The 24,968-nt window shown below is 44.1% G+C and overlaps 1 protein-coding gene across 1 annotated transcript in view; it reads right to left on the reverse strand.

Annotated features, from left to right (window-relative positions):
* Positions 1-24,968, reverse strand: part of AGTPBP1 (ATP/GTP binding carboxypeptidase 1) — a 2,804,614-nt gene that overhangs the window by 2,335,626 nt on the left and 444,020 nt on the right. Inside the window, exon 3 of the mRNA XM_044060898.1 lies at positions 22,672-22,802. Coding sequence (XP_043916833.1) covers positions 22,672-22,802 — 131 coding nt within the window. The remainder of the gene's footprint in view (positions 1-22,671; positions 22,803-24,968) is intronic.

A 24,968-nucleotide genomic window follows, 5' to 3' on the forward strand; every position in this document is an offset into this window, starting at 1 on the left:
TGGTGAGCTTGTCTAGAATACCTGAGTGGGGAATAGTGTCGAAGGCCTTTGTGAGGTCTAGGTAGGCTGTGTGGACCACCTTTCCCTCGTCTATACCTTTGTTAACTGTCTCAAGAAGTCCACCAGGTTTAGGAGGCATGATCTGCCCTTAAAGCCGAACTGGGTTGGGGTCCAGTGTTTGGAGGTTTCCAATGTCTCGATCCATGATGATTCACTCCATAGCTTTGCAGACCAAGCTAGTCAGGCTTATAGGGCGATAGTTCCTGGGGTCCGTTGTGGCTCCACCTTTGTGGAGCGGAATAACCGTTGCTGTGCACCACTCTGCGGGCACGTAACCTGTGGAGATGCTGAGTTTAAACAGTGAGTTTAGGTGAGGGGTTAGTTCATCTTTGACCTTGTGTAGGACGCAGCCTGGGACACCGTCCTGTCCCATTGATGCTGTGTTTTTGCTTTGGAAAGGGCTGTTTTAACCGGAGTGTCTGTGATTTCAGGGGCACTACATTCTTCTGGTATAGTTATGGGCCCTTTTGGGGGTGAGAAGGGAGTGAAGTTTGCACTGAACCTGTCTGCCAGGATGTTGGCTATATTGGTCGGTTCAGTGTATTTTGTGCCATTCTGCACTAACTCCGAGCAGATCTGAGAATTGCCACTTAGATTCTTAACAGCTAAAGAATGCCTTGTGGTTATCTTTGGAGTCCATAGCAATTTTTCTTTCAAAGCTAGCCTTGGATGATTTTATGAGGGAACGTAGTTTCTTGCGGATACTGATCAGGGATATCTTCCCTTCTTGGGATTTTACCTTTTTCTGTACTAGTTTCCTCCTTCTATTGTATAGCTTTCTTTATGGCAGGGGTCCAACAGACTGGTTTCCTTTTCTTGGAAGAGTGAGTCTTGGTTTTTTTTGGGATAGCACGATCCATGCATTCTTGTAGGTGCTCGTAGAGTGCATTAGTAAAGGATTTTGCAACTTGGACAGTGTTATCCTTTAGCATGGGTGCTTTGAAACTTCCCACCTCGATCTTAAGTAACATGAAGTTTGCTTTTGAAAAGTTTTTCACGGTGGTTTCTTTGACCTGGGGTGGTGGCGGAATGTGGATATTCAGAGTGATTAGTTTATGGTCAGATCTAACCAGTGAGGGGTTGACCTCCAGTGTGGAACACCGGTCGCCCACGTTGGTGATAACCAGGTCCAGTATGTTGTCACCTCTGGTGGGGGTGTTAACCAGTTGATCTAGGGCATTTTATAAATTCTAGGAAATTTTGGGCCAGGGAGTTCGTACTTGAGTAGTTCTCCCAGTTAATGTTTGGATAATGGAAATCACCCAATATCAGGGTGTTTGGTAGGACCTTTATGTTTCCCAGTGTTTCCAGGAGTGCGGAGTGGGGGTCTTGGGACATGGTGGGTAATCTGTAGCAAGCTATAATTTGAATAGCAGTTTTGCCCGTTGTTGGTTGCACGTGGATGATCTCTGAAGCATCGTACTGTGCCACTAACCTGGAGGTGTGGGTATCCTTGATGAATATGGATACTCCCCCGCCTTTTGTATTTCGGTCCGGGTTTTGAGGCCGAAATGTATGGTAGGAGTTGCAGCCTGGTAGTGCCGGGGTGCTCTCTGGAGCCTTAAACCATTCTGTTACTGCACATAAATCGATTTTCTCCATACTGAGGAGTGCCTCGAGTGCGTGCATTTTGAGGTTTAGATTTCTGGCATTGAGCAGCATTACCCTCAAGTTTTTTGTTACTTGTGCTATTTACGGCAGTGGGTTTTGTCTTTTGAGCCTTGCCTAAAAAAGGCACTATGGGGGTGGCAAGAGCCTTGGCCAGTATTCGAAAACCTAAGGGTGACAAGTGCAAGCCATCTCTAGCAAAGCAGCGTGGCTTGTCGAGCATGTCATCCCAGTCTGACAGACACTGGATCCCCTTTGAATGACACCAGAAGCTTAGCCAATTGTAGAAATTGATCATTTTTTTCTCTAGGAGTCTAAACATGAAACTGCACTCATTGCAAGTGTTCCTAACCCTGGAAAATGCTAACATCTGTGCAGTCACAGAAACCTGGTTCAAAGCTGCAGACAGCACCTCAGGCTTACCTGGTTGCTCATCCTATCACACATTCAGAACCCAAACTGTAGGCAGTAAAGCCAAAGGAGGTGAAATTTCAATATACACTAAAGACATACACACCTCCAGGCTGGTCAAACAGTGTGAAGCACAGGAGACACTCCAGGTACAGTTAACCATTTAAAATACCCCTATTCAAATCATAGCTAGCTACCGGCCCCCAAATATGACTCAAAATGCCTAATCTGCCTATTTGGACCTATTTGAGTCTATCAAGAGTCAACCCTTTTCCCTAATCCTGGGTGACTAACTTCCCAAACACAGACGGGAAGAACTGCTCATGCCAGAACACAAATGCCCAGAGATTCCTTGATTTTGCCAATGCAAATGCCTTGGAACAGCTAGTCGATACTCCCACAAGGGGTGATAATATCTTGGACTTGGTATTAACCAACATGAGTAACCACTGTAGCATCTCTATAGTATCATACTACCTGGTAAGATCCAACCACAAAGCGGTCACTTTCAAAGTCACCATCTCCCCCAACTCCTCTCTAGTTAGGATCAGACATGAAAACTTCTCCAAAGCTAATTACAGCTTCCTGAGGGATGCTATAAACAGCTTCACAGCCCCCTCCCCCTCTGTAGGAACTGGCACCAAAATTCAAAACTACACCAAAGCACTATACGAGCATTTATATAGATGCATGGAATCAGGAATAACCGAAAGGACTAAAATTAACCCCCGCAAGGAAGAGTAAGCTTGTCTGGTGGACATCTGCAATAAATAGAACTCTATAACAAAAGGAAAAAATTGCTGACCAAGAAGAGCAGGTGCCCAACTGGAAGCAATGTCTCCTTAGCCTGAACAAGCAAATAGCACTAGTGAAATCCTCCAAAGCAAACTTATAGAGTCCAAATTGGCCACATCTACTAGAGATAATCATAAGGCCTTCTTCACGTATGTCCGCAACCTCAAAGAAAGCACCCAGATCTGTTCAGAACTGGTGATCAAGGACACCACATATACAAATGCCGTAGATATAGGAAACTTGCTGGCTGACAGATTCAGCAAAAAGTTTACCCCTCTGCCCCCCCATCAGTAAATTTGGACATACCCAATACCTGCCCCCTTCCCCTTATATCTAGGGAACAAGTTCATCACTGCTCTCTCAAAGGCAAAACAATACAGCCTCCATGTGACCTGATACCATCCCAGACTGCATCCTACACGAATTCAGGTAGGAACTTGCAGCACCATTAGGCACCCTATTCAACCAAATCCCGAGTTTCTGGCTTTGTCCCAGCTGAGTGGAGGATAGCCACAGTCATCCCTTTAAACAAAAATGGAGAGTCTACCAATCTGGGAAATTATAGACCCATCAGCCTAACTACCTTAATCTGCAAGGCCATGGAACAGATCATGAACCTCATTAACAAGGAAACTGGCACTTGATCCCACACAGTTTGGCTTCAAGGGGAGGTCATGTCTGCTGAATTTGGTCGATTTCTTTGAGACAGTCACCAAAGCCGTGGATGAGGGGAAGACAGTGCACACCGCCTACCTTGACTTGGCCAAAGCCTTTGACACTATTCTCCACTTGGGCATAATATATAAATTCTCTCAACTAGTCATCAATCCCTATGTTACCAGATGTGTAGTAAAGTGGCTCACTGACAGAACCCACGTAGTCAAAAATAGAGGAAGCCACCTCAAGTGGTAGACCTGTAACAAGCGGCATACCCCACAGTTCGGTCTTGGGGCCTCTGTAATTTGGGATGTACTTTTCTGAGGTGCAAGCCAAAACCAGTGGGCTATGGCTGCCCAAGTTTGCAGATGACTAGCTAGGTGCCGTCATCAGTTCTCCTAGTGATGTGGATATCCGCCAAGAGGGTCTCACTCAGACAAATGACTGTTGCCAGAAACATGGCCTCAAGCTAAATACCAAAAAATGCATCATTAGCCCCTTTGGGGAGAGTGGTGTCTCCACAAATTATCACATTAATAACAACGTCCTAAGCACTCAATCAGTCGTGAGGGATTTGGGCACCCAGGTTGATAGGAACTTGACTTTTGACCACCATGTTGCTTCCGTTGTACGGAAAGTCTTCTACATGGCCCACCTCATAAGTAAGGGTGTCTCATCCAGGGACAAGTAGGTCATAACATCCCTGTATTTTTCCCTTATAAGGCCCACTACGGAGTACAACTCCCATTTCAGTATGCACACGCAGCAGCTGGAGAGACCACAGAGTTTCCTCACCAGGAGGATCCAGGGCCTCAAACATCTACCATACACAGATAGGCTACAAGTCCTATCCCTCTTTTCGGTTTCATACAGGCTCATCAGAGGTGACTTCTGTCTGGCATACAAGGTGATCATGGACCCCACCTTGATGGGACTGCTGCACATCCGCAAGTCAAGCTCCACTCGAGTAACCCGCACACTCGTCCTCAACCTGGTCTCTGACATCAACAAGACTTACTGGCGGGACAGATTTGTGGCCCAGAGATTACCCATCTATGGAATAGACCCCTTCTCCACATCAAGCAGAGTACCTCTTTACCCCTTTTTAAGCACAACCTGGATAACTGGATGGGAAACAGAAAACATACACCTGGGATTCCACCCATGTCCCTGCTGGACAGGGGTACCAGGTGCTAATTTGTCTAAACATGGGCTAAACTTTTGGCTAGGCTTATAAGGGCCTCAGGACCAACAGCCTAGCCACCACCTATGATAGTAGGATTAGCTGCTGCATTTAGCATTGCTCAGGGATACAAAGAGGTTGCAGCAAAGCTTTTCTTACCAGTGGAAGATGGTATTTACTGCTGACTGATGTGGGACCACTCGTGGCATCAGTAAACATAATCTGAGCGTGTCCACTACAGAGCTGGCTTGAACAGGAATACGCATAGCTATGAGAAACAAATGAGTTGATGTGGCCCTTTCCAATAACCTCACAGCCTCTTGACAGAGGGAAGAAGAGTGGGCTCTCCCCTGTTTATTAACATATCAAACCACATAAATGTTATCACAATGGCTAGCAGACACGTGTTCATTCGCTCCTCCACTACACTGACAGACAGGTCTCTTCATGTGATTAAGACCCTTGCTATCTTTGGACTGTATACCATAAACAGTGGCCACCCCCACTACAAGGAAGATGGGGGTAGAGAGTGAGGGAGAATCATCCATCAGGGACTGACTTTTCGGAACATAGGCTAAATTCTTGGCTAGGCTTGCAAGGGCCTCAGCGCCAATAGCCTAGTAAGCTCCTATGGCAACCATCACGCCTTGGGGAAATGACTGCCCTGACAGAAACTGTCCAGAAGAATCCAACACAGCAGACGTCAAAATAGAACACCTGTGCAATTCATACTAGATGAGACACTGAGTTTATATTCTGAGAAAAATGAACCACAAGTGACCACTGTAGAACCCTTATGCAATATCTGGCAAATGGACTGACGCGAGACTCAGAACCTTGAAGCAGGAATAAGCCATCATTTTAAAAACAGTTACAAAAGATGAATGCTGGACTGGAGCTTCAAGATTATATCTGGAGAAAGGCTGATAATACAAGTTTTTGTGCCCTGGCAGCAAGCAAGAAATGAAAATCTGTGTTGGCTGTATCTGTGACCTTGCAGCATTAACTGATATTCCCAATAACCAGAACAACCACACTAGAAAGTGTTTTGCTTTAATCAATAGCGTACTTGTACATACTGCTAAAAGCAAACTATCCATATGAGGGGAAACTGCTGCCCTTTCAGCCACAGATTAGATGAAGCAGCTACCATTCATTTGGTAGCCACTTAAGCTGTGGTGAGTCCAAATGGCAGGGTTCTGAAATGGTAATGTCTGGCACGTATCCTGAAGTGCATGACATCCTGTATGTCCTGGCTATCTATCCTTTTTTATATAAGGACTTATATTAGATGCAAGAAGGGCTGAAGTCCTCTGTCTTCTTGGGAAGTACTAGGAAATGTTGTGCCTCTAATTTGGCTGCTGCCTTGGCCTGGGATGTCTGGAAGGGGCCCAGAGATGAATATGAATGGAATATTGCAACCCTTGGATACTAGTTCTCTAGTAGACTTGCCCCATTTGACAGCTTGCTATGCAGGAAAGTGCAGGGAGATTCAACCCCCAACTTCATTAGTACAAATACTCTCAAACTCTACAACTACAGCATATTAAAACATCTCCCCTTAGACAACACCATACATAATGCATGGAATGTCTGGATATAAAAAAAAAAAAAAAAAAAAACTCCTGCAAAATGCCAAACCCATCACCAGCTATATACAAAATACACCCAAAAAAGTTAGTCAGCCATCACTCGCCTACTGAAACCTGGGTAATCCACCCAGCCTAATCTCCTTCCCAATGAAGCTGATTTCAACAAAACCTGTGTTTTTAATAACCATTCATAAATGCAGCCACATCCAATTCAGTTCCAACAACCAAATCTCCACCTAACAGCAACAATAACTCCTCTATTCTCCAGCCTGTCCCCACCTCCTCAAAAACATAAATAAATCAAACTACCTATCTTAGTCCCAGGCAGCCTTCCTGCAGAATCCTTGATGTCACTGCCTACCCAGTCTTTAGACATAGAAGCAGATCTACACATGAATCCCTATTCTTTACCTCATGGAAATGATTTTATATACTGCCACTGAATAAATGGGGCCCCACTACCGAACTTTCTTAAGACCCACTGCACTATTATCTCCTTTACCAAAGATCCATGAGAAATGCACTCCTTCTCAATTACTAATGTATCTTTTAAACTTCCTAATACAACCTCTACATGGATTTAGCCCCTCCAACAGTATTAACTCTGCTTTTCTAGCTGAACACCATTCACAAACACAACATAATCTGTTCCTTTTTCGATATTTGTTGTAAAACACTACCAAAGAGCACTCTTATTAAAGGACACTGCTCTACACAAAGGAAAAATCTGCACCCTGTTTACAGTGCATGGAGAAATCCAAGAGACGAGCAATTATAAATATTCATCTCATATCTGTGGAGAAGATACTGTCTTGCTGAGAAGGGGGCAATGAGACTGCTGTTTTCTCTCTTTCATGCTTATTGGTTCTTTTTAAACTGCCTCCTGTTTTAAGCCTACTGCTTTTTGGTTTGCTTCCAGAAGGGCCAGTTTTCTCAGGGGTAATTTCTGTTGTAGTCCGCAAATGGAAGGTGAAACATTTATTTGTATTCGTTTTCCCTTGTTCCTTCAACTGCCTCAATTTCATGTTATTGTGCATTAAGTAAAAAGCATCAAGAGATGTTTTTAAAATCTTGCTTTCAAATATTCAACAGGTTGATTTCTTTACCGTGCATGCTTTTTAAAAAAGGAAAAACAGCAGGTTGAAAACAAATATTCACTACATCGTATCCACATTTAACTATTTGCAAGCCGTCTTTATCTACAATTTGGGCTGAATCACACAGCTCTTACTTGAGAGAGGCATCTACATTCTCCTCAGTTTATCAATACAGTTTAAAATATCACAGTTGCACTGCATCATACAGATCTGGCCCAACAATCAGTAAAGCTGATATACATTTTTTTCTTTAAACTGATTTAACTAACCTGCTTTCTTTGCCTGATAGTAATCACATTAGTCCAGAGGTGATGTCTGATTGCTCATTTGACTTCTTAAACTCATTGGTCGCCAGGTTTTGCACAGTCAACTGTACATCGCAAAAAAAAATCTATAAAAACTGAACACCTTTTTAAAGAGTAAAGACATGCCACCTATGCGAAAAGTACAGTTTTGTACCTACCATAAATGTAGATGTTCGAGGATCCACATTGCTGCAGTCCTAACCATTGGGTAGTCCGCTGTCCAGTCGGCCCGAATACCAAAGTATATGGCTGACGTCGGTCAAAAAGATTAGAACTGGCGATCAATGCGATATCTTCAGTCTTTTCTTGCCCCAGATGTCAGAAGACCCTAAAAAGACAAGGCTCAAACCAAAACACCAAAAAGCCCTGCACCAAACTAATATACAATATATATATATATATATATATATATATATACAGATGTACAATAATATACAGCAACTCACCACCACCCCTAAACACAGAGGGAAGGCGGGACTGCAGCAATGTGGATCCTCGAACATCTACATTTATGGTAGGTACAAAACTGTACTATGTTCTTCATTCCACATTGCTGCAGTAATCCCAAAGCAGAGGTAAGGGAGGCTGGCAAATCATAAAGAAGCAGGAGCTGCCAACATGCCTTGCAAAATGGCTGTGGCAAACCCAGCCCTAGATTTAGAGTAGAGAGGAAGGTGGTAATGCTTAGAGAAAGTATGCACTGAACTCCAAGTAGCTGCCTCTAAAATATCCTTAGTTGCCACCCCTTAAAATGCTGTTCCTAGTGGAATGAGGCCTAATCCCAGCCGGAATCTCCTTGCCATGATGGGAATAACAAAAAGAAATGCAAAACCCAATCCACTTAGAAATAGTTTGCTTAGACACAGGCTTGCCCTGAGAACTCAAAGCAAAAGAAACAAACAACTGCTGAGACTGCCTGAAATCCTTAGTCCTGCTTAAATAATAACGCAACTGCCTATGTACATCTAAAGTGTGCAAAATCTTTTCCTTTATTTTGGGGATCTGCATAGAAAGTAGGCAAATGAATAGTTTGGTTTAAAGCCACACTAGAAACCACCTTGGGCATAAAGGAAGGATTAGTAATGATACCCTATCCTTATGGAAAATCAGAAAGGGCTCTACTGCCATAAGGGCCTGCAACTCAGAAACCCTTCTTGCAGAAGTAATAGCCAACAAAAAGCAGTCTTCCATGACAAATATTTTAAATCAGCAGTACCAAAGGTTGTAGAGTAAGTTTTCCAACACAAAATTGAGATCCCAAGCAGGAGTAGGAGCTCGGGTCTTATATTCTTTGCCCCTCTGAGAAACTGCTTGAACAAAGGATAAACAATGGTGGGTCACAATCATAGTGAGCTGAAATTGCTGCAGCATGAATCTTAATGGAAGAGAAGGACAAACCTTTGTCCAATAACTCAGTAAGATATTGAAGAGCCACACTCAAATTAGGCTCAGAAATCTCCAAATTCTTTGCTGTACTCCAAAATAAAAATCTCCTCCATTTTTCTGCGTACACTTTCCTTGTACTAGGTCTTCTGGCTTCCATAATCACATTCAAAACTTGTTGAGGAAGTTGAGACCGGCTGTCTCTCAAAACAGAATATGCCAGGCAGTTAGATGAAGAGAGTGAAGCTTGACATTGAGCAGGTGGCCTTCTCTCTGAGACAAAAGGTGTGGAATCAAGGGTAAAGGCCATGGAGGCTTCTTTACTAGACTCCTCAGTAATGGGTACCAGTGCTGCCGAGGCCAATCTGGAGCTATTAAAATCATCCTTGGCTTGTCTTGTCTGACCTTTAGAAGCACCTTTGGAAGAAGAGGCAGAGGTGGAAACGCATACACATGAAGATTTTTCCAACTGAAAGAAAGAGCATCCACTTTCCAAGCTGTGTGATGTAACCTCTTTGTGCAAAACTTTGGCAGCTGGTGGTTTAGTGGAGAAGCGAACAGATCTATGTCTGGAGTTCCCCAGGACACTGTCAACTTTTGAAATACATGAAGATCCAGTTTCCACTCCTGGGGATCCATGATTTGTCTGCTTAACACATCTGCTAAGGAGTTCTGTGCTCCCGGCAGAAACCTTGCCTGAAGAGTTAGTTGCAAGCTGAGTCTCCCATAAAATCATTGCTTGCCTGCACAATGGGTAAGAATGTGTTCCCCCTTGTTTGTTGATGTACCACATGACAGTTGTGTTGTCTGTTAGAATCAACACCTGCCCTGGAAGAAGTAACTCCTTGAAAGCCATTAATGCAAACTGGACTGCTAACATCTCTTTCATGTTGATATGTAGATGCTGTAGTCTGGCAGGCCACTTGTCTTGTATCCACTTTCCATTTAGATGAGCTCCCCAAGCAATGTCTGAGGCATCTGTCGTTAGAATCTGACTCGCCTCTGGCCGGGTCACAGAGAGTCCCTTGTTTAGGTGACATTCCTGAGCCCACCACAAAATTCCTTTTGGATGCAAGGTATTATTTGAATGACAGTGTCCAAATCCTGGCAGTGCTGTGTCCATACATTTTTGAGATACCATTGCAGCTTCCTCATATGCAGTTTGGCATTGGGAAGCACCAGAATACAAGATGCCATGAACCCTAATGCTTGAAGGACTGTCCTTGCAGTCAGCACGGACTGATGAGATAGTTGATGAAAGTAAAGGGATAGACTCTGTTGTTTGTCCGGCCATCTGGGCTGCTGTATTCAGTCTCACACCCAGAAAGCACATGTCTTGAGAGGGTACTAGACTGGACTTTATTTCGTTCACAGAATACCCTAGGCATCTTAGCACTGCTATAACATATTCCAGATACTGTAGAAGGTCCTCCTTTTCTTGAGCCAGAATCAGGCAGTCGTCCAAGTAAGGATAGATTTGAATTCCTTTTAGTCTGAAGTAAGCTATCACTGGAGCCAGAACCTTTGTGAATACTCTGATAAGCCAAAGGGCAATGCAGAGAACTGATAATGAGAATTTCCAGCTCGAAAACGCAGATACTTCCTGCAACTTAGTCTTATAGGCACATGAAGGTAAGCTTCCTTGAGATCTAAAGTTACCATCCAGTGGTCTTTGCCCAGCAGAGGTAAAAGCTGTTGTAACGTCAACATCTTGAACTTGGGAATGTCCAGATAAGTGTTGAGGATAGATAAATCCAAAATTGGTCTCCACGTGTTCCCCTTCTTTGGTACTAGGAACAGAAATCCTAGGCCCCTTTCTACAGGGACTGACTGAATGGCCCCTATTTGGAGTAACAGAGAAATTTGCTTGTGAGCCTCTTTCTTTGTAGGAGGAACATCTGGCATGCCTTTGAAAGGGGCAATGTATGGAAATAAAACCTGTAACCGTGGTGAATGATATCCAACACCCATCTGTCTTGAGTAATGAAATCCCAATTTTCTTTGAAAAGAGACAGTCTTCCTCCCAAAGGAGCTGCCAGACGAGAATCTACTGGCAGCTGAAAAGCAGGTCATTGGGTCTGTTTACAAAGGACTGACCCCTGCCCTCACCAGAAGTCTGAGCAGGTGAACTCCCTGATCTAGGCCTAAAAGAACCTTGAGCTCTGCCCCTACCACGCCTAGACCTACCCCTAGACTGGGAATCAGATATGTCCATCCCTTAGTAGGCCAATTTCTACTAAACTTCGGTGGCTGCACCTGCAAAAATCTTTAACAGTTTGCATAGACTTAGCTTTGTCCTCCATTTTCTTCAGAACTGCTTCCACAGGCGAACCAAACAACACATCAGACTGTAAAGGAGCATCCAAAATCCTTGTCTTAACGTCCTCAGCTAAATTCTCACCCCTCAACCAGGCATGCCTGCGAAGAACAGAACTAGTGGCAGCCACCTTGAGGAGGCCTGCACAGCATCAAAACCACATTGCAAAGAATGCTTACCCACTTGTTCAGACACATGAAGTAAATCCAGCAACTCTTTACACTCTATACCTTCAAAGCATCCACCTTAGATTTCAAAGGAGATAATTTTGATATTTTAGCATGTGAAACTGACAATTCAACGCCTCATGGCTAGAGTGGAAGAAGTATACACTTTCTTTCCCCACCTATCCAAAGCCCTTGCCTCTTTATCAGTGGGAACAGGATTTTTAACCACAGAGGCCTTAACACCTTTAGGCCCCTGAGAAAGGACTCCTAAATAAATACTTATGAGCTTGCACCCTATAGTACCTATCAGGTTTAACAGGAGCAGGAGGCAAAGAGTCAGGGTTCAGGGAAGCCTCTGCAAAACATCTTCCACCACATTCAACACAGGAGGTATAGCTATGTTGTGGTAAAATAAGAATTCCCTAAGCCTTTTCCTGAATCAGAGTAATCTTGGCCTTCCCATTTAAAGTGTTCCCTCATGGAATGCAGAGTCTCTGAAAATGAGAAAGTGGAATCATCCACATCAGAATCAGAATAAGGAGGAAAGTCCTGTAATTCTTCCTCTGAATACTGTTCCAAACTCTCAAACTCAGGTTCCACCCTAGGCCTCTTATCAGGAGGGGCATAGAGCCTCTAATCATAGTAATTAAATCTTCTGCCATTTTAAGCATATGTTTCTTAGGCACAGAACCTGAAGTGCTAGGAGAAACCCCACTGTAGCTGAACTTGGCCTACCTCTGAAAGAAGTTTTGGCAACAGTAGGAGAAGCTCTAACTAACTTGGGAACAGAGGGAAGAACAGTTACCTGAGAAGCCCCTCAGCCTGGCCTACCTCCTGAGAGGCACATCCTGTAACAGTAAAGTGTCTGCCTGAGACTCCAAAGAAACTCCTGGCAAAACCTCTGGCTCCACAGAGCGGTTCATCAACCCTAAACACTAACCTGGCACAGTCTAACCTTCTCTTAATAGTGCGTTTATTAAATCTAGCACAAGAGCGGCAACCAACAACAGGCCCTAAACAAGGTATACACAGAGTATGGTAATCCCTATGAGGTATCTGTTTCCCACAAGAAATACAGTTATTCACTTTTTCTGACATCCGGTTAAATACTGAGGCAAGAAAAACCAAACTCCGACTTCGAAATATTTCAGAAACTGCTTCTGCATCCAATGGTTAGGACTGCAGCAATGTGGAATGAAGAACATCCAGTCTAGCTTTTTGGAGCAGGTGGGACTGATTCAGGTTTCTTTCCCAATGCATTTTTCCAAAATGTAATACAGTAAGGGCAGGATTTAACACCATTCTTTTCACCTAAACAAAAAGGCAGTATGGATAACTATCTTTTAGGAATCAGACAGTAACAAAAACAATTGTTGATGACTTTGTCAGAGAGCATTTATCCTAAAGAAGGCAAGATAAACTGTGCTTAAAGGTTTTGAAACAAGTTATACAGTTAAAATGCTTTACCAGAACTGCTGTGAAAAACAAGGTCTAACTGAAAACTCTTGATTTATTTCAGACAGCAAAAAGTGTCTAAATGAAGCATGCAAACTTATTTCACAGCCAGACTGCAAAGTTTAAAACTGCAATGTCATGTGCACAAACTGCTGAAAAATCTGAAAGAGGATTAACATTATCCATCTGCAGACAATTCCGATACAGATACAGGATACCTGCAGCAATATCCCTTACTACGTACATCTAATCGTTCTCAAAATGACACCTCAGTTAAGACTTTTAATTTTCTAGCCGACTGCTACAAATTAAAAACACTTAATTAAAATCCTTAGACTTGCAACATTACTAGAAAACATTCACAAAGCAGAAAGCTACAATGTGTCGTTCACTACCAAATTTCTGAACAAACAATGATGGTTGCAATAATGGTCGAAGACCGCAATAAAAAATGCCAAAAAGTCCATCCTGTTAATGGTGTGCTAGTTTTGCTTTCCTCAAATATAAACCTCTAGGAGAGTAGCAATCATGAAGACAAACTCAGTCTTTAAAGCTTTAAAGTACCACCAAGGAAGAAACAATTCCTAGCACGCAAGCTGGGTGCCCATAGCAAAGAAAATGAACATAAGCAAATCACAGAGAACACGCTGATACATTCACCAGTAGCACCCTCTTAGCTAATCGCTGAAAAATTCTCTGTGTCATGCCAGAAAACAGGAAAATCCCAAACTAAAGTCATAGATCTCCCTATCTACATAATCTACTTGGGTAACCATGAGTCGCGTGTTTAAGCTACTAATTTCTTTTCACAAACATAAAACAAAACATATTACTTGAAAAAGAGCCACAGCTGGTCATTTGGCACCGGGTGCCACTCCTCGATTTGGCCTTCCTCAACACTAGGCTGAGAAGCAAAATAAAGATACTGTATGTGCTCTCCAATCTGACACTCCTCCATCTGCTAAGGTGGAGTCCCAGGTCTAATGCTCTACACCCTCAAGCTCAATGAGAGAGCAATAAAAAGTCCATTCTTCCTTACTTCTCTTCTAAGTTAGTGCTAATACCATTACACTTTGCTCCTCGCATGAATGAGAGGATAGGACAGCAAGCCATTAAAAACAGGTCTTCTGACTGCACCCCTAACATCTATCAAGTGGGGTGGCTGCTCTTTCATCACACCCTAGTTACACTAAAAACTTGAAAGCAGGATAAAAACAGCATGCTACCTTGTCAACGTCAAAATACCAAATGGATTTGCACAAAAAACTCCATTTGCCATCCCTGCATTAACATGCTTGCCGATCTCTGGTTAACAACTGGGGTAAGCCAAATCCACTGGTCTAGAAGGAAAAAAAACCCTGCTACTCCCCAGACAACTCAGGTTTGACTAGTCACCCAGGTGTTGGAGGGGCTGCCAAGGGGAGGAAGAGGAGTAAAAATGCAAATGGCTGCTCATCTCCCTCTCAAGAAGGAAGCTGAGAACTGCACATCTATGGCATCAAAGACAACATGCCATCTTTCATTCAAGGGGGCAGGGCCTTCTGAGGGATTCTAGCACTTAGGGAAAAAAGTTAATATGCCTCCACCAAAGCCCAAATGCATGCCAAACCCTCAGAGTGTTCTACTGAGCATGCAGTGAGACTAATACTGGGCATGCACAGTGCACTTTCTAGGAACTGCTAGGGCTAACCCCCCCCCCCCCCCACCGTGAAGGGTTCCCACAGAATGGATAGCACGACTTACTGCCACTTGACCCTCACCTCTGGGTGGAACAAATGTGCCATATGGTACTTATTTTACAGGGAAAGGAACTAGCCACCTGGGTGGTAGGGGTTGGACAGAGCTTGACTAATTTGTCTTTTTCCAAATACTGGAGTATAATCACAGCACTACATGTACTACAACGTCCTTTTTAATGTACAGTTGGCCTTATTACAAAGCTCACGCCAGCCAAAAAACCCAGAATGCCCATCTCCCTGTTACCTCAGATCAAGTTTGCTAGAGAAAGAGAAGTAAAGCCGAGGTCACTTCTGCGCAAATACCCTAAGACACCACTTGGACCCAAAGCATTCCCCAGGAGCCTTTGGGGGGGGGGGGTGATGAATGAAAGAAGATGAACAACACAGATGAAATGTTATGGTAAGACATAACTTCTTTATCAGATGATGTTAATTTTCATCACTGATGGGACAGAATCCCAAGCTACCTTAAGGTCCATGGGCAGCCCTTATAGAAGAACATTCCTGAGTACCATTGAGCCAAAGGCAGCTCTCCCTCTGGAGACCCAAGTCCAATTTGTAATGATTAATAAACGTATGAGGCTTAGCCCAAGTAGATGCTGTGCAGATGTCATCCATGGAAGGCCTGGAATGGAAAGCTACAGATGTTGCCAAAGAACTAGTGGACTGAGCTTTAACTTTTGACATAGGTTCCTTACTGAGGGAACAGATGAAACGTATGCAGTCCCTTAGCCATTTCGATAATGTAACCTTGGAAACAGCATATCCCATTCTGGACCCAGAAAAGGAGATAAAAAGCTGCTCAGACTTGCGGATAGGTTTAGTGCTATCTTGATAAAATCTCAGTTGCCTATGTACGTCCAAGGAGCAAAGGCAGTACACTCCTATTGGAAAAATTTGGAAAGAACACTGGTAGGTCAATGGTCTGGTTAATGGAAAATTCAGAAACAACTTTGGAAAGGAAGGATGGATTACACCAAAGTGATGCTCTGTCTTTATGGAAGACCAGATAGGGCCTCTTGATACACAATGCCTGTAGCTCCGAGACCCTTCTGGCAGACGTGAAGGCTACCAAGAACAAACATTTCCAAGAAAAAAACTTTAGGTCACACTTCGCAGCAGGTTCAAAAGGTTTGTGAGTCAAAGACTGAAGGACTAAAGTGATGTTCCATGGTTCCACAGGCTGTCTGACAGGAGGCCCGATACGAGAGGTTCCCTTGAGGAAGGCCTTGCATAGACGTAAAAAGATAAGAGGGGTGCCATCTATAACATTGTGGAAATTAGAAAATGCCACTAGGTGTACTCATACAGTAGAGGCAGAGGCTCATTATCAAAAAAACTTAGCCAAGTATTGAAGTGCCGCAGTTACTGGAGCCAAATAAGGGTCTAGCATCTTATCCTTAAACCAGATGGAGAACCTCTTCCATTTATCCTGATCTAGTTTTCTGGTGGATGGTTTATGAGAGGCCAGAATGATGTCTTGAACAGGCGAGGAAAAATTAGCTTGCCTGGCAACTAATGGAAGTGGAGAAACCAAGCTGTCAGCTTGAGACTGGACAGATTCAGGTGGCTCAACCCTTGCAGGTGAGTAATCAGATCTGGAAGAGGGTCCAGAATCCGCAGCGGGTATACTAGGTGAGGCCAAAGGATGGGGAACCAAACTAACGGAGCTATGAGGATCACCTTGCATCTCAACCGAAGAGCTTTCTTTAGAAATTGTGGAATCGGGGGTATGGGAGGATAAGCAATAAGACGTCCCATGGGCCAATCGTGGACTAGAGCATACCTCAGGGACTCTTTACCCCCCCCCATGGGAAGAAAGGCAAAATAGCTGCTGCACTTGTTGTTCGAAGGAGAGGCGAAAAGATCGCAGCAAGGCTGGCCCCAGTGGCTGAAGATTTCTGTCGCCACTCCAGAGTTGAGGGACCACTTATGAGGCAGGAGGATGCATCTGTTCAGTTTGTCCGCAATTACGTTGGAGCTCCCAGAGATATGCATTGCTATCAGAAAGCAGGTGGAAGCTATCACCCACTGCCAAATTCTCATAGCTTCTCGACACAGGGGGTAGGACTTGGTTCCTCCTGGCTTGTTGATAAACCAGACTAATGAGATGTCTGACTGGACTGCAATGGCCCCAGAAGGGAGAGTCAAATGAAAGGTTTGCAACGCTAACAGCACTGCTCTCAGTTCCAAAACACTGACATGCAGGTGGGCCTCTGAGGTGGACCATGTGCCTTGGACGGTCTTTCCCTAAAAATGGCCCCCCACCCAATTAGGGAAGCATCCGTGGTCACAATGGCTCTGGGCTGAGGGAATTGTAAAGGGCGACTCCAACGTTCTGTGTCTGACCTCATCCACCAAAGGAGGTCTTGTTTGTAGCAGTTGGTTATTTGGATCTGGTAACCAATGACAAAGAAGGAGCCACTGCAGGATCCACATATGAAGCTTTGCTAGAAGCACTATTGGGATCGAAGCTGCCATAGAACCTAGGGCCTGAAGAACTTCTCTTGCTGAAACTTTCATGTGACAGAGTATCACTCATAGCTGGAGCCTCAAATGCTGGCGTCGGTAGTTTGGGAGTGATACTAGATAGGACTGGGTGTTGAACACTGCTCCAACGAATTCTATTTGATGTGCAGGAGTAAGGTTTGATTTCTCCCAATGTATTATTATTCCCAACACTTTTGACAGACAGTGTGTACTGCAGTGCTGTTACCAGAAGAAGCTCGGTGGGGGCGTTGAGGAGCCAGTCATCCAAATATGGAAACACCCAGAATCCTTGTAGTCTCAAGTGAGCTGTGACCACTGCTAAGCATTTTGAGAACACATTGGGGGCAGTAGAGAGTCCAAACGGCAGGGCATGAAATTGATAATGATTGGCCCCTAGCAGGAAGTGAAGCAGACTCTTGGAGCATTTGTCCAGCTTGATGTGGTAATATGCATACCAGAGATCTATAAAGCACATCCAATCGCCTTCTCTCAAAAAAAGGAGAATGGACTGAACTGTGACCATCTGGAATTTGGCTTGGGTGACCGACTTGTTTAAACTGCGGAGATCCAAAACAGGTCTCTAGTCCCCTGACTTTTTTGGCACCAAAAAGAATCTGGAGTAAAATCTGGATCTGCGTTGGTCTGGTGGGACTGGTTGGATGGCTCTCTTTTTTGAGACAGCTGTATTATTTCTGAAGTTGCTGCTTCCCTTTGACTGGGTGAAACATCAGGAAGCTTTCTCGGAAGATTTGGTAACGAGAAAGGGGATTGGTGTAACCTCTGGTGATGACACTCTGCACCCAGCGATCGGTGGTAATAGACTGCCAGGCAGCTTGGTGCAGGGAGAAATGACCCCCGACTGCTTCCATAGGTAAGCAATCGAGCTGCTCCACAAGATTGTTGGTAAGGCTGTCCAAAGGAAGAGTCCCTGGAGCCTTGGTTACGAGGACCCCCTCTGCTTCTGTAGGGGGCATCTTCCGGAATTATCCCGTCTGCCCCTGGGGGTATTCATTGCCATGTGCGGCACAGAAAGGACCCTGAGTTTTTATGTTTCTGGAGAAGGTAAGTTGAGGATTGGAAAACTGCAGGCCTATGGCAGACAGGGTTTTTCCATCTTTCTTGCACCAGGCTAGTGTGTCCTTCACTTGGAGCCAAAAAGGGATGATACTTCCATGGGAGCATTCAAGAAGGAAGACTTGAAGGGGTCTGCGAGGTCACAAATGTGCATCCAGGCATGATGCCTCATGACAATGCCCAAACCCGCTGCTCTGGCCGTCCCTTCAGTTGCATGTGAAAGCAACCTCATGGACGAGTTGGATATCAATTCCAGGGTTGCGAGCTGCAAGGCCAATTTGTCCCTGACCTCGTCAGACAACTGTCCTGTGAGTGCCCCAGAGAGTTCGGAGATCAAGTCTCTCTAGAACCTTGTAAAATGTGACAAATAGTTCAGGGGCCGTATAGCAAAACTCACTTCCCAAGTCTGTCCACTGCCTGGGACTCCCTGTTGGGTGGGTGGACAGCGGGACTTCTCTCTACCAAGTCCTTTTTTCATGGCCGCTGCCACCACCATAGCATTGACTGGTAACCCCTTGGACCAAAGTGGGCTCTCTTCAGGAAGGGAAAGAATTTTGCCAGGTCTCCGAGGGATCGCCTCAATGGAATCGGGGGTTCTTTCATGCACGCTGCACGACTAGCTGGATGAGTTCATCGATAGACAGGGTCATCCAAGAGGTAGAAGGCAGGGCGCGAAATGACTGCTAGAACATGGATTCCTCAGACAAAGGGTTGGTGGGCTTCCAGTCACCCCTCTGTTTTAACATTTCCAGGAAGTCGCCGAAGGAGACATCATCATGAGGTGACCACGGGGACCCTTCAGCATCATCATAATCCATGTGTTCCATCAAAGACTCCTCGGGTGAATCCATGTGCTTCCTCTTGCACGTCTTCTTCCGAGGGGGCTCTTCAGTGGGGGGGTCTCTGAGGAGGACTTGGAAGAGTGGGTACCCTGAACAGGGGTGTCCTGTGGCTTCTCTGCCTGGAATCTCGGGAAGGGGGGTTGTGGTAGCTGTAGTTCAGGAGGCGAAAACTGGGGTTTCAATATCACAGGAGTGCTTCCAGAAATGAGAGCCCTCTCCATCGTGCAGAAGGCAGGTCCACCTGAAGAGAGATTGGATCCCGGAACAGAGAAAGAACCTCGGAACTGGGGTTACACCCGCTCTGACAAACCCGCCCCCACGGATGGAGCCTCAAGCAGGATTGGCACAGGGGAGGCTATGGGCACAGAGTAACGGAGGATAAAAACTGCTCCAAACCTCAGGCCGAAGCACCCACCCCCAAATCCGCAGATTGAGGAAGGACCAGTTCCGCAGGAACTGAGGATCAAAGGACCAGTTCCGCAGGAACTGAGGATCAAAGGGACAAAGTCAGAGGCGGAGTGAGGTGCACTATCGGCACCAAGGTAATGGGTTCCGAGGAGGATGTTGGAGCAGAAGGCTGGGGAACCGAAATGGTGGAAGGAAGAGAGTAAGACTGAGTCTGTGGAGAAAACAACCCAAGTCCCGCATGGGGAAGGGCCTTATAAAGTGTGGGTATCCCCCTGGCTTCCAACAGCTGGCCCACAAGACGCACCACATCTTGTTCAGTCAGGCTCCTGGTGGATCTAGTGCATACTCTGAATGGGGAGTCAGGATGTTTGATGAAAAGGCTATACACCTGGCCCAGAAACAGGTCAATGGAAGGGGAGTATCGGGTCCATGGTGTAAGGTCTGCCAACACCAAAGTCTCAGTTTCGAGACTGGGAGTAATGGGGTCAAATCTAGTTTAGTCAGTAAAACACTCAGAGCCGAAATGGTCTGTTCCACAAACGTCAGTGTCAAAGATATCAAAGTTGTGCCCTGAGCTGAAGTGGCGGCAGGTGCCAAAGTTGAAATAGATGTGGTAAGGTCTATAAATCGGTGCCGGAGGCAGGACCGATGTCGAATCTAGCGCTGGTGTTGAAGGTTTCGAGATGCTTGGAGCTGAGGAAGATGAAGCCATAAGGCAGACTTATGCTCTGAAGACAGCTTTGGGACCTTTGGCTTGATAGGCTTAGCCTGATCACCCGATGGTGAGGAGGGAACCGAGTGGGACCTCATTTTGTCCTTAGTGGGAGGGGTTGAGACCTCCATCGCAGCAATGGCCTCTGAAAAGGGAGACTTAAGTAACCCTTTCAGTATCAGTTTATTTTTGCGCTCATTAAGAGGGCATCGACTGAAACTTTGACAAATGTCACAAGGAGGCTGCACCGAAAGGTGTGGCATCCCCAAACAGTATACACAATCATCATGAGAATCACTGTTAGGTAACTTGCCCTTACATGAAGCACAATGCTTAAAGCCTGAAGTACCTTTCTTAGCGGACATCTTGATAAAAAAACCACAAGCCAACAGTATAACTAGTCAGAAAAAAAAAATAAGCCAAACACTGTTCAAAAAAGTCACAATTGTACCAGTACAGAGATATGAGAAAACAGGAACAAAAACAATCCTAACAAGAAAGAGAGGAAAAAAAATACCAGCTGTGAAAGAAGAAGGTATTGAAGGAATACCACAAGGGTACGGGAGGAAAGGCCCTACCAATAATGGTACTAGAAAGATTACCAATGGTAATAACAGGTAGAAAAAAGAAGAATACAAAGTCTGAGGGAAGAAAACAGACTAGAAATACTATCCACTTTATAAAAAAGGAAGATATCCAAAGTTTTATACACAAATATCAAATAAAGTTTCTTAGCTGAGAGCTCAGCTGAAACACGGCTTTACAGCTACGTGGCAAACGAGATCAGAGTTAACAGGGAGAGGGTCATTCTAGGTAGAAACTTAGCTCGAGAGTTTTTTGGCTGGCGCAAGCTCTGCAACAAGGCCGACTTGATTCCGAGGCCTCGGAACCGAACCCATCAGTGATGAATGGAAAGAAGATTAACAACATCAGTTTAATATTTACTTTGAAATATAAAATCATTTTGTAAACTAATCTGAAAGAGTGAAAAACCACGTGTTTGCATGTGAATTCACCCCTCTTCACCAAAAGTTTTCCAAAATATTATCCTCATATCTTGAGGAGTATATATATATACATAGACATCAACTACAATTAGTGATGCCGTTGTTTAATATGAATTTATAAACTCTCTAAAAAATGCCACAAATCTGTTGTTTACTACATACTTGTTTGATATTTTGTACACATACATTGAAACTGTGTTTGTAATAAAGGCCTTTGTGATCACAACAGGATAACATGGAAGAGGGTTAATTCCTTTCTGGATCTTTAGAATTCCAAGCAAAAGTCCTATTTTAGGAGAAACAATGTTTAAAAAAACTACACATTTCGATTATTATGTCTATCTATTAACAGTCGACTTGACATGTCCCTAATATTCTTACATGAAAAATAAATGTAATTTTTATTCACCTTTTTGTATTCTAAATGATTATTTAAATTGCTACTTAGTGACTGGCAAACTCCATTGCAACTCAACTGTCACTCTTGCCCACCATCCAGTGGCGTAACTAAGCGCAGAGCGCCTGCACTTTTTCCTAGGTGCCTAGGTGCCCATCCCCCCCCACCCAGCCATCGAGATGAGATGAGCCCAAAAAAAGATATAGTAGTAGCACAATGCTTTATTTATAACTTTTGTATATACTATATTTTTATCTATCCTAAATTTCTGTACTATATTGAGTGGAAGCGGGGACCAATTAAATTTAAACTAAGCCAGCGATCGTCCGACCATGTCCGAAACCCCCTCGCTGCCTACACGACACCACAATGAGCTCTCAGCTCCCCACCATCATAATTCTAACAGACCTATCATTACTTGGTTCTCTTAAAAACACTACATCACCGAAAAAAGTTCCTCTTTAGTTAAATTAAAGATACATTCCTTACTTCTAAATTACAAATATTTTCATACATAGCAAGAATGTTCAATAGCAGAGAACTGTAGCATTCTGATTAATACTAATTAATTAAAATATAATGTAGGATTTAATGACAAATATAATTTACATTTCACTAGTGTTCTAGTAGCAGATACCTACCACAGGTACAAACGACAGTTCTTCTAATAAATTTACTTCATGTGGAGAAGAAATGCTTACTGATAACTTGTAAAACACAATCTGTACTGCCATGTCCAGGCCAAATACCTTCCACAAATCTTTGCTTATGCAACAAGATAACAAGGTTCCATTCAACTTTTCATTAATGTCGACATTAACAATAAATTTACAAATTAAAAAACAAGTCTTGCTTTCTGCTGTTAAATGTATGCATTGAGCAAAGTATGTCAGTATGTAACATACTTTGTTACCACAGTAGGAATAAAAATGCAAGGAAGGTTGGCAAAAGAAAACAATGTTCAAATATTACCTTGTGTTTGAGTCAAATGAAGGATTTTTGATGTGATATAGCGAGCATTTTCTGCATCTAGCAGGGATGAAGGCTCTGAATTGATTTTGTCTAGTTGGGCAAGGAGATTCAGAACCCTTGAATTAGGAGGCCTGTCAAAAAAAAAAATTGGTAAAATATGCAAATGGTTAACTAGACTGTATGATTTAGACAAGCGTCTTTCATTTACTCAATTCTATGTTCATTTAACAACAAAACCTCATAAAAATGATGTGCCCCCTTCACCAAAATGAACTCAATTTCATTATCAAAAGAGAGTAGATACTTCATATAACATGACATTAATTAAATAATTGCTTTATAAATATTTATTTCCATTTCTTAACTTGTATAACAAACTAGAGTAAGAGACCCTTTTCTGCATGGCCCCTGGGATAAACATTCCACAAGGCATACAAGCACTCTTGAGTAAATAAAGTTTATAAACAATGTATTTCGTTACTTTTGCACACTGCAAGCAATCATACATAGTCATTTGCTTGAAAACAGCAACAGAGATTCATAGGTTCATACTAGGCTATCTGCCCTAAGGCATTTATAAGCCTAGCCAGAGTGTATGTGGCTTACACCACCCCTTAGGATGAGAATACTATGCCCTTTTAGGGTTTAGTTTACTATGCCTCTGTCTAGTAGTGACACAGAGATGACCCCCGGGGTAAACCTACGATCTCCCATCCATTCGTCGAGATTTCTCTTGAATAGAGTCAGTGAGGGGCTCTGCCTAACATGGACTGGGATTCTGTTCCAGAGTGTAGGGAGCCTCTGGGTTATGAATCTGTCCCTCCAGCACGCCTATTTATTTCTGTGTTGAGGTTTAAGTCACTTGTTCTCGTGGCTCTGATGGATTTGGATTTTCTGAGGTGGAGCATGTCCATTAATTCAGGATTGGACATGGCCTTGTACGTCAGGCACAGATCACCTCTGAGTAGGTGGTATGCGACTGAATAGAGCTGGAGTTTTTTCAGTCGGGCGGCATATGACATATGTTTAAGACCCTTTATCTTCTTGGTGAGGAACTTTTGGGGTCTTTCCAACTGCTGCAGGTGTCGGGTGAGATGCATCCCAAATGGGGCATTGTACTCAATCATTGGCCTGATAAGAGAAGAGTACAGGGGCACAATGACCTCTCTTGATCTAGATGTGAAACCCTTCATGATAAGGTGGGCAATATAGAAGGTCTTCCTAACCACTTTGGCAATGTGAGTGTCAAATGAGAGGTTACTGTCAACCTGGGTCCCTAGGTCCCTGATTACCTCTTCCGTACTTAATGGATTACCGCCTATGTGTTAATTTGTCGGTACCTTGTTTTTCCCAAAGGGTATGACTATACATTTTTTGGCGTTCAGCTTAAGGCCATGGCTCTGGCACCAATTATCAGTTTCTATGAGGCCTCTCTGAAGGATGTTTGTGTCCGCTGGAGTATCAATTATGGCACCCAGTTTGCAGTCATCTGCGAACTTTGTCAGCCACAATCCTCCTATGTTTGCCTGTACCTCGGAAAAATAAATGCCGAACAAGAGGGGTTCCAGGACTGAGCCCTGTGGGACACCGCTTGTGACTGGCTTAGAGTCTGACATAGCTCCAGCAACTCTGACCCTGTGGGTTCTGTCCTTGAGCCAGTTTGCAACCCATCTTGTGACATATGGGTTTACATTTAAGCTGGTGAGTTTGTCTATGATGCCCGAGTGGGGTATTGTGTCAAAGGCTTTTGCAAGGTCAAGGTAGGCTGTGTGAACTGCCTTACCCTCATCAATGGCCTTAGTGACTGTTTCAAAAAGTCGACCAAGTTCAAAAGGCAGGATCTGCCCTTGACAAAGCCAAATTGGGTAAGATCCAATGTCTGTAGGTCCCCAATGTCTTTGTTTATGAGTTCCATAATGATCCTCTCCATAGCTTTGCAGACCAGGCTCGTCAAGCTTATGGGGCGGTAATTTCCAGGGTCCGTAGAAGCACCGCCTTTGTGAAGTGGGACCACTGTTGCCGTACGCCACTCTTTGGGTACGTATCCTGTAGTAAGGCTAAGATTAAACAGCAGCCTTATGTGTGGGTTTAGTTCCTCTTGGAGTTCATGTAGCACACAGCCCGGGACACCATCCGGTCCCATTGATGCTGTGTTTTTAGCTTTAGAGAGGGCGGCTCTCACCTGGGCATCTGGGATGTTAGGGAGGCTACACTCTGCTGGGATAGTTATTTCTCCTTTGGGGGGGAGGGGGAGGAGAAATTTGCACTGAACCTGTCTGCCAGAATGTTGGCAATGT

The sequence above is a fragment of the Protopterus annectens genome, chromosome 2.part0, assembly GCF_019279795.1.
Source record: "Protopterus annectens isolate FY-2018-M chromosome 2.part0, PAN1.0, whole genome shotgun sequence".
NCBI lineage: Eukaryota > Metazoa > Chordata > Ceratodontiformes > Protopteridae > Protopterus > Protopterus annectens.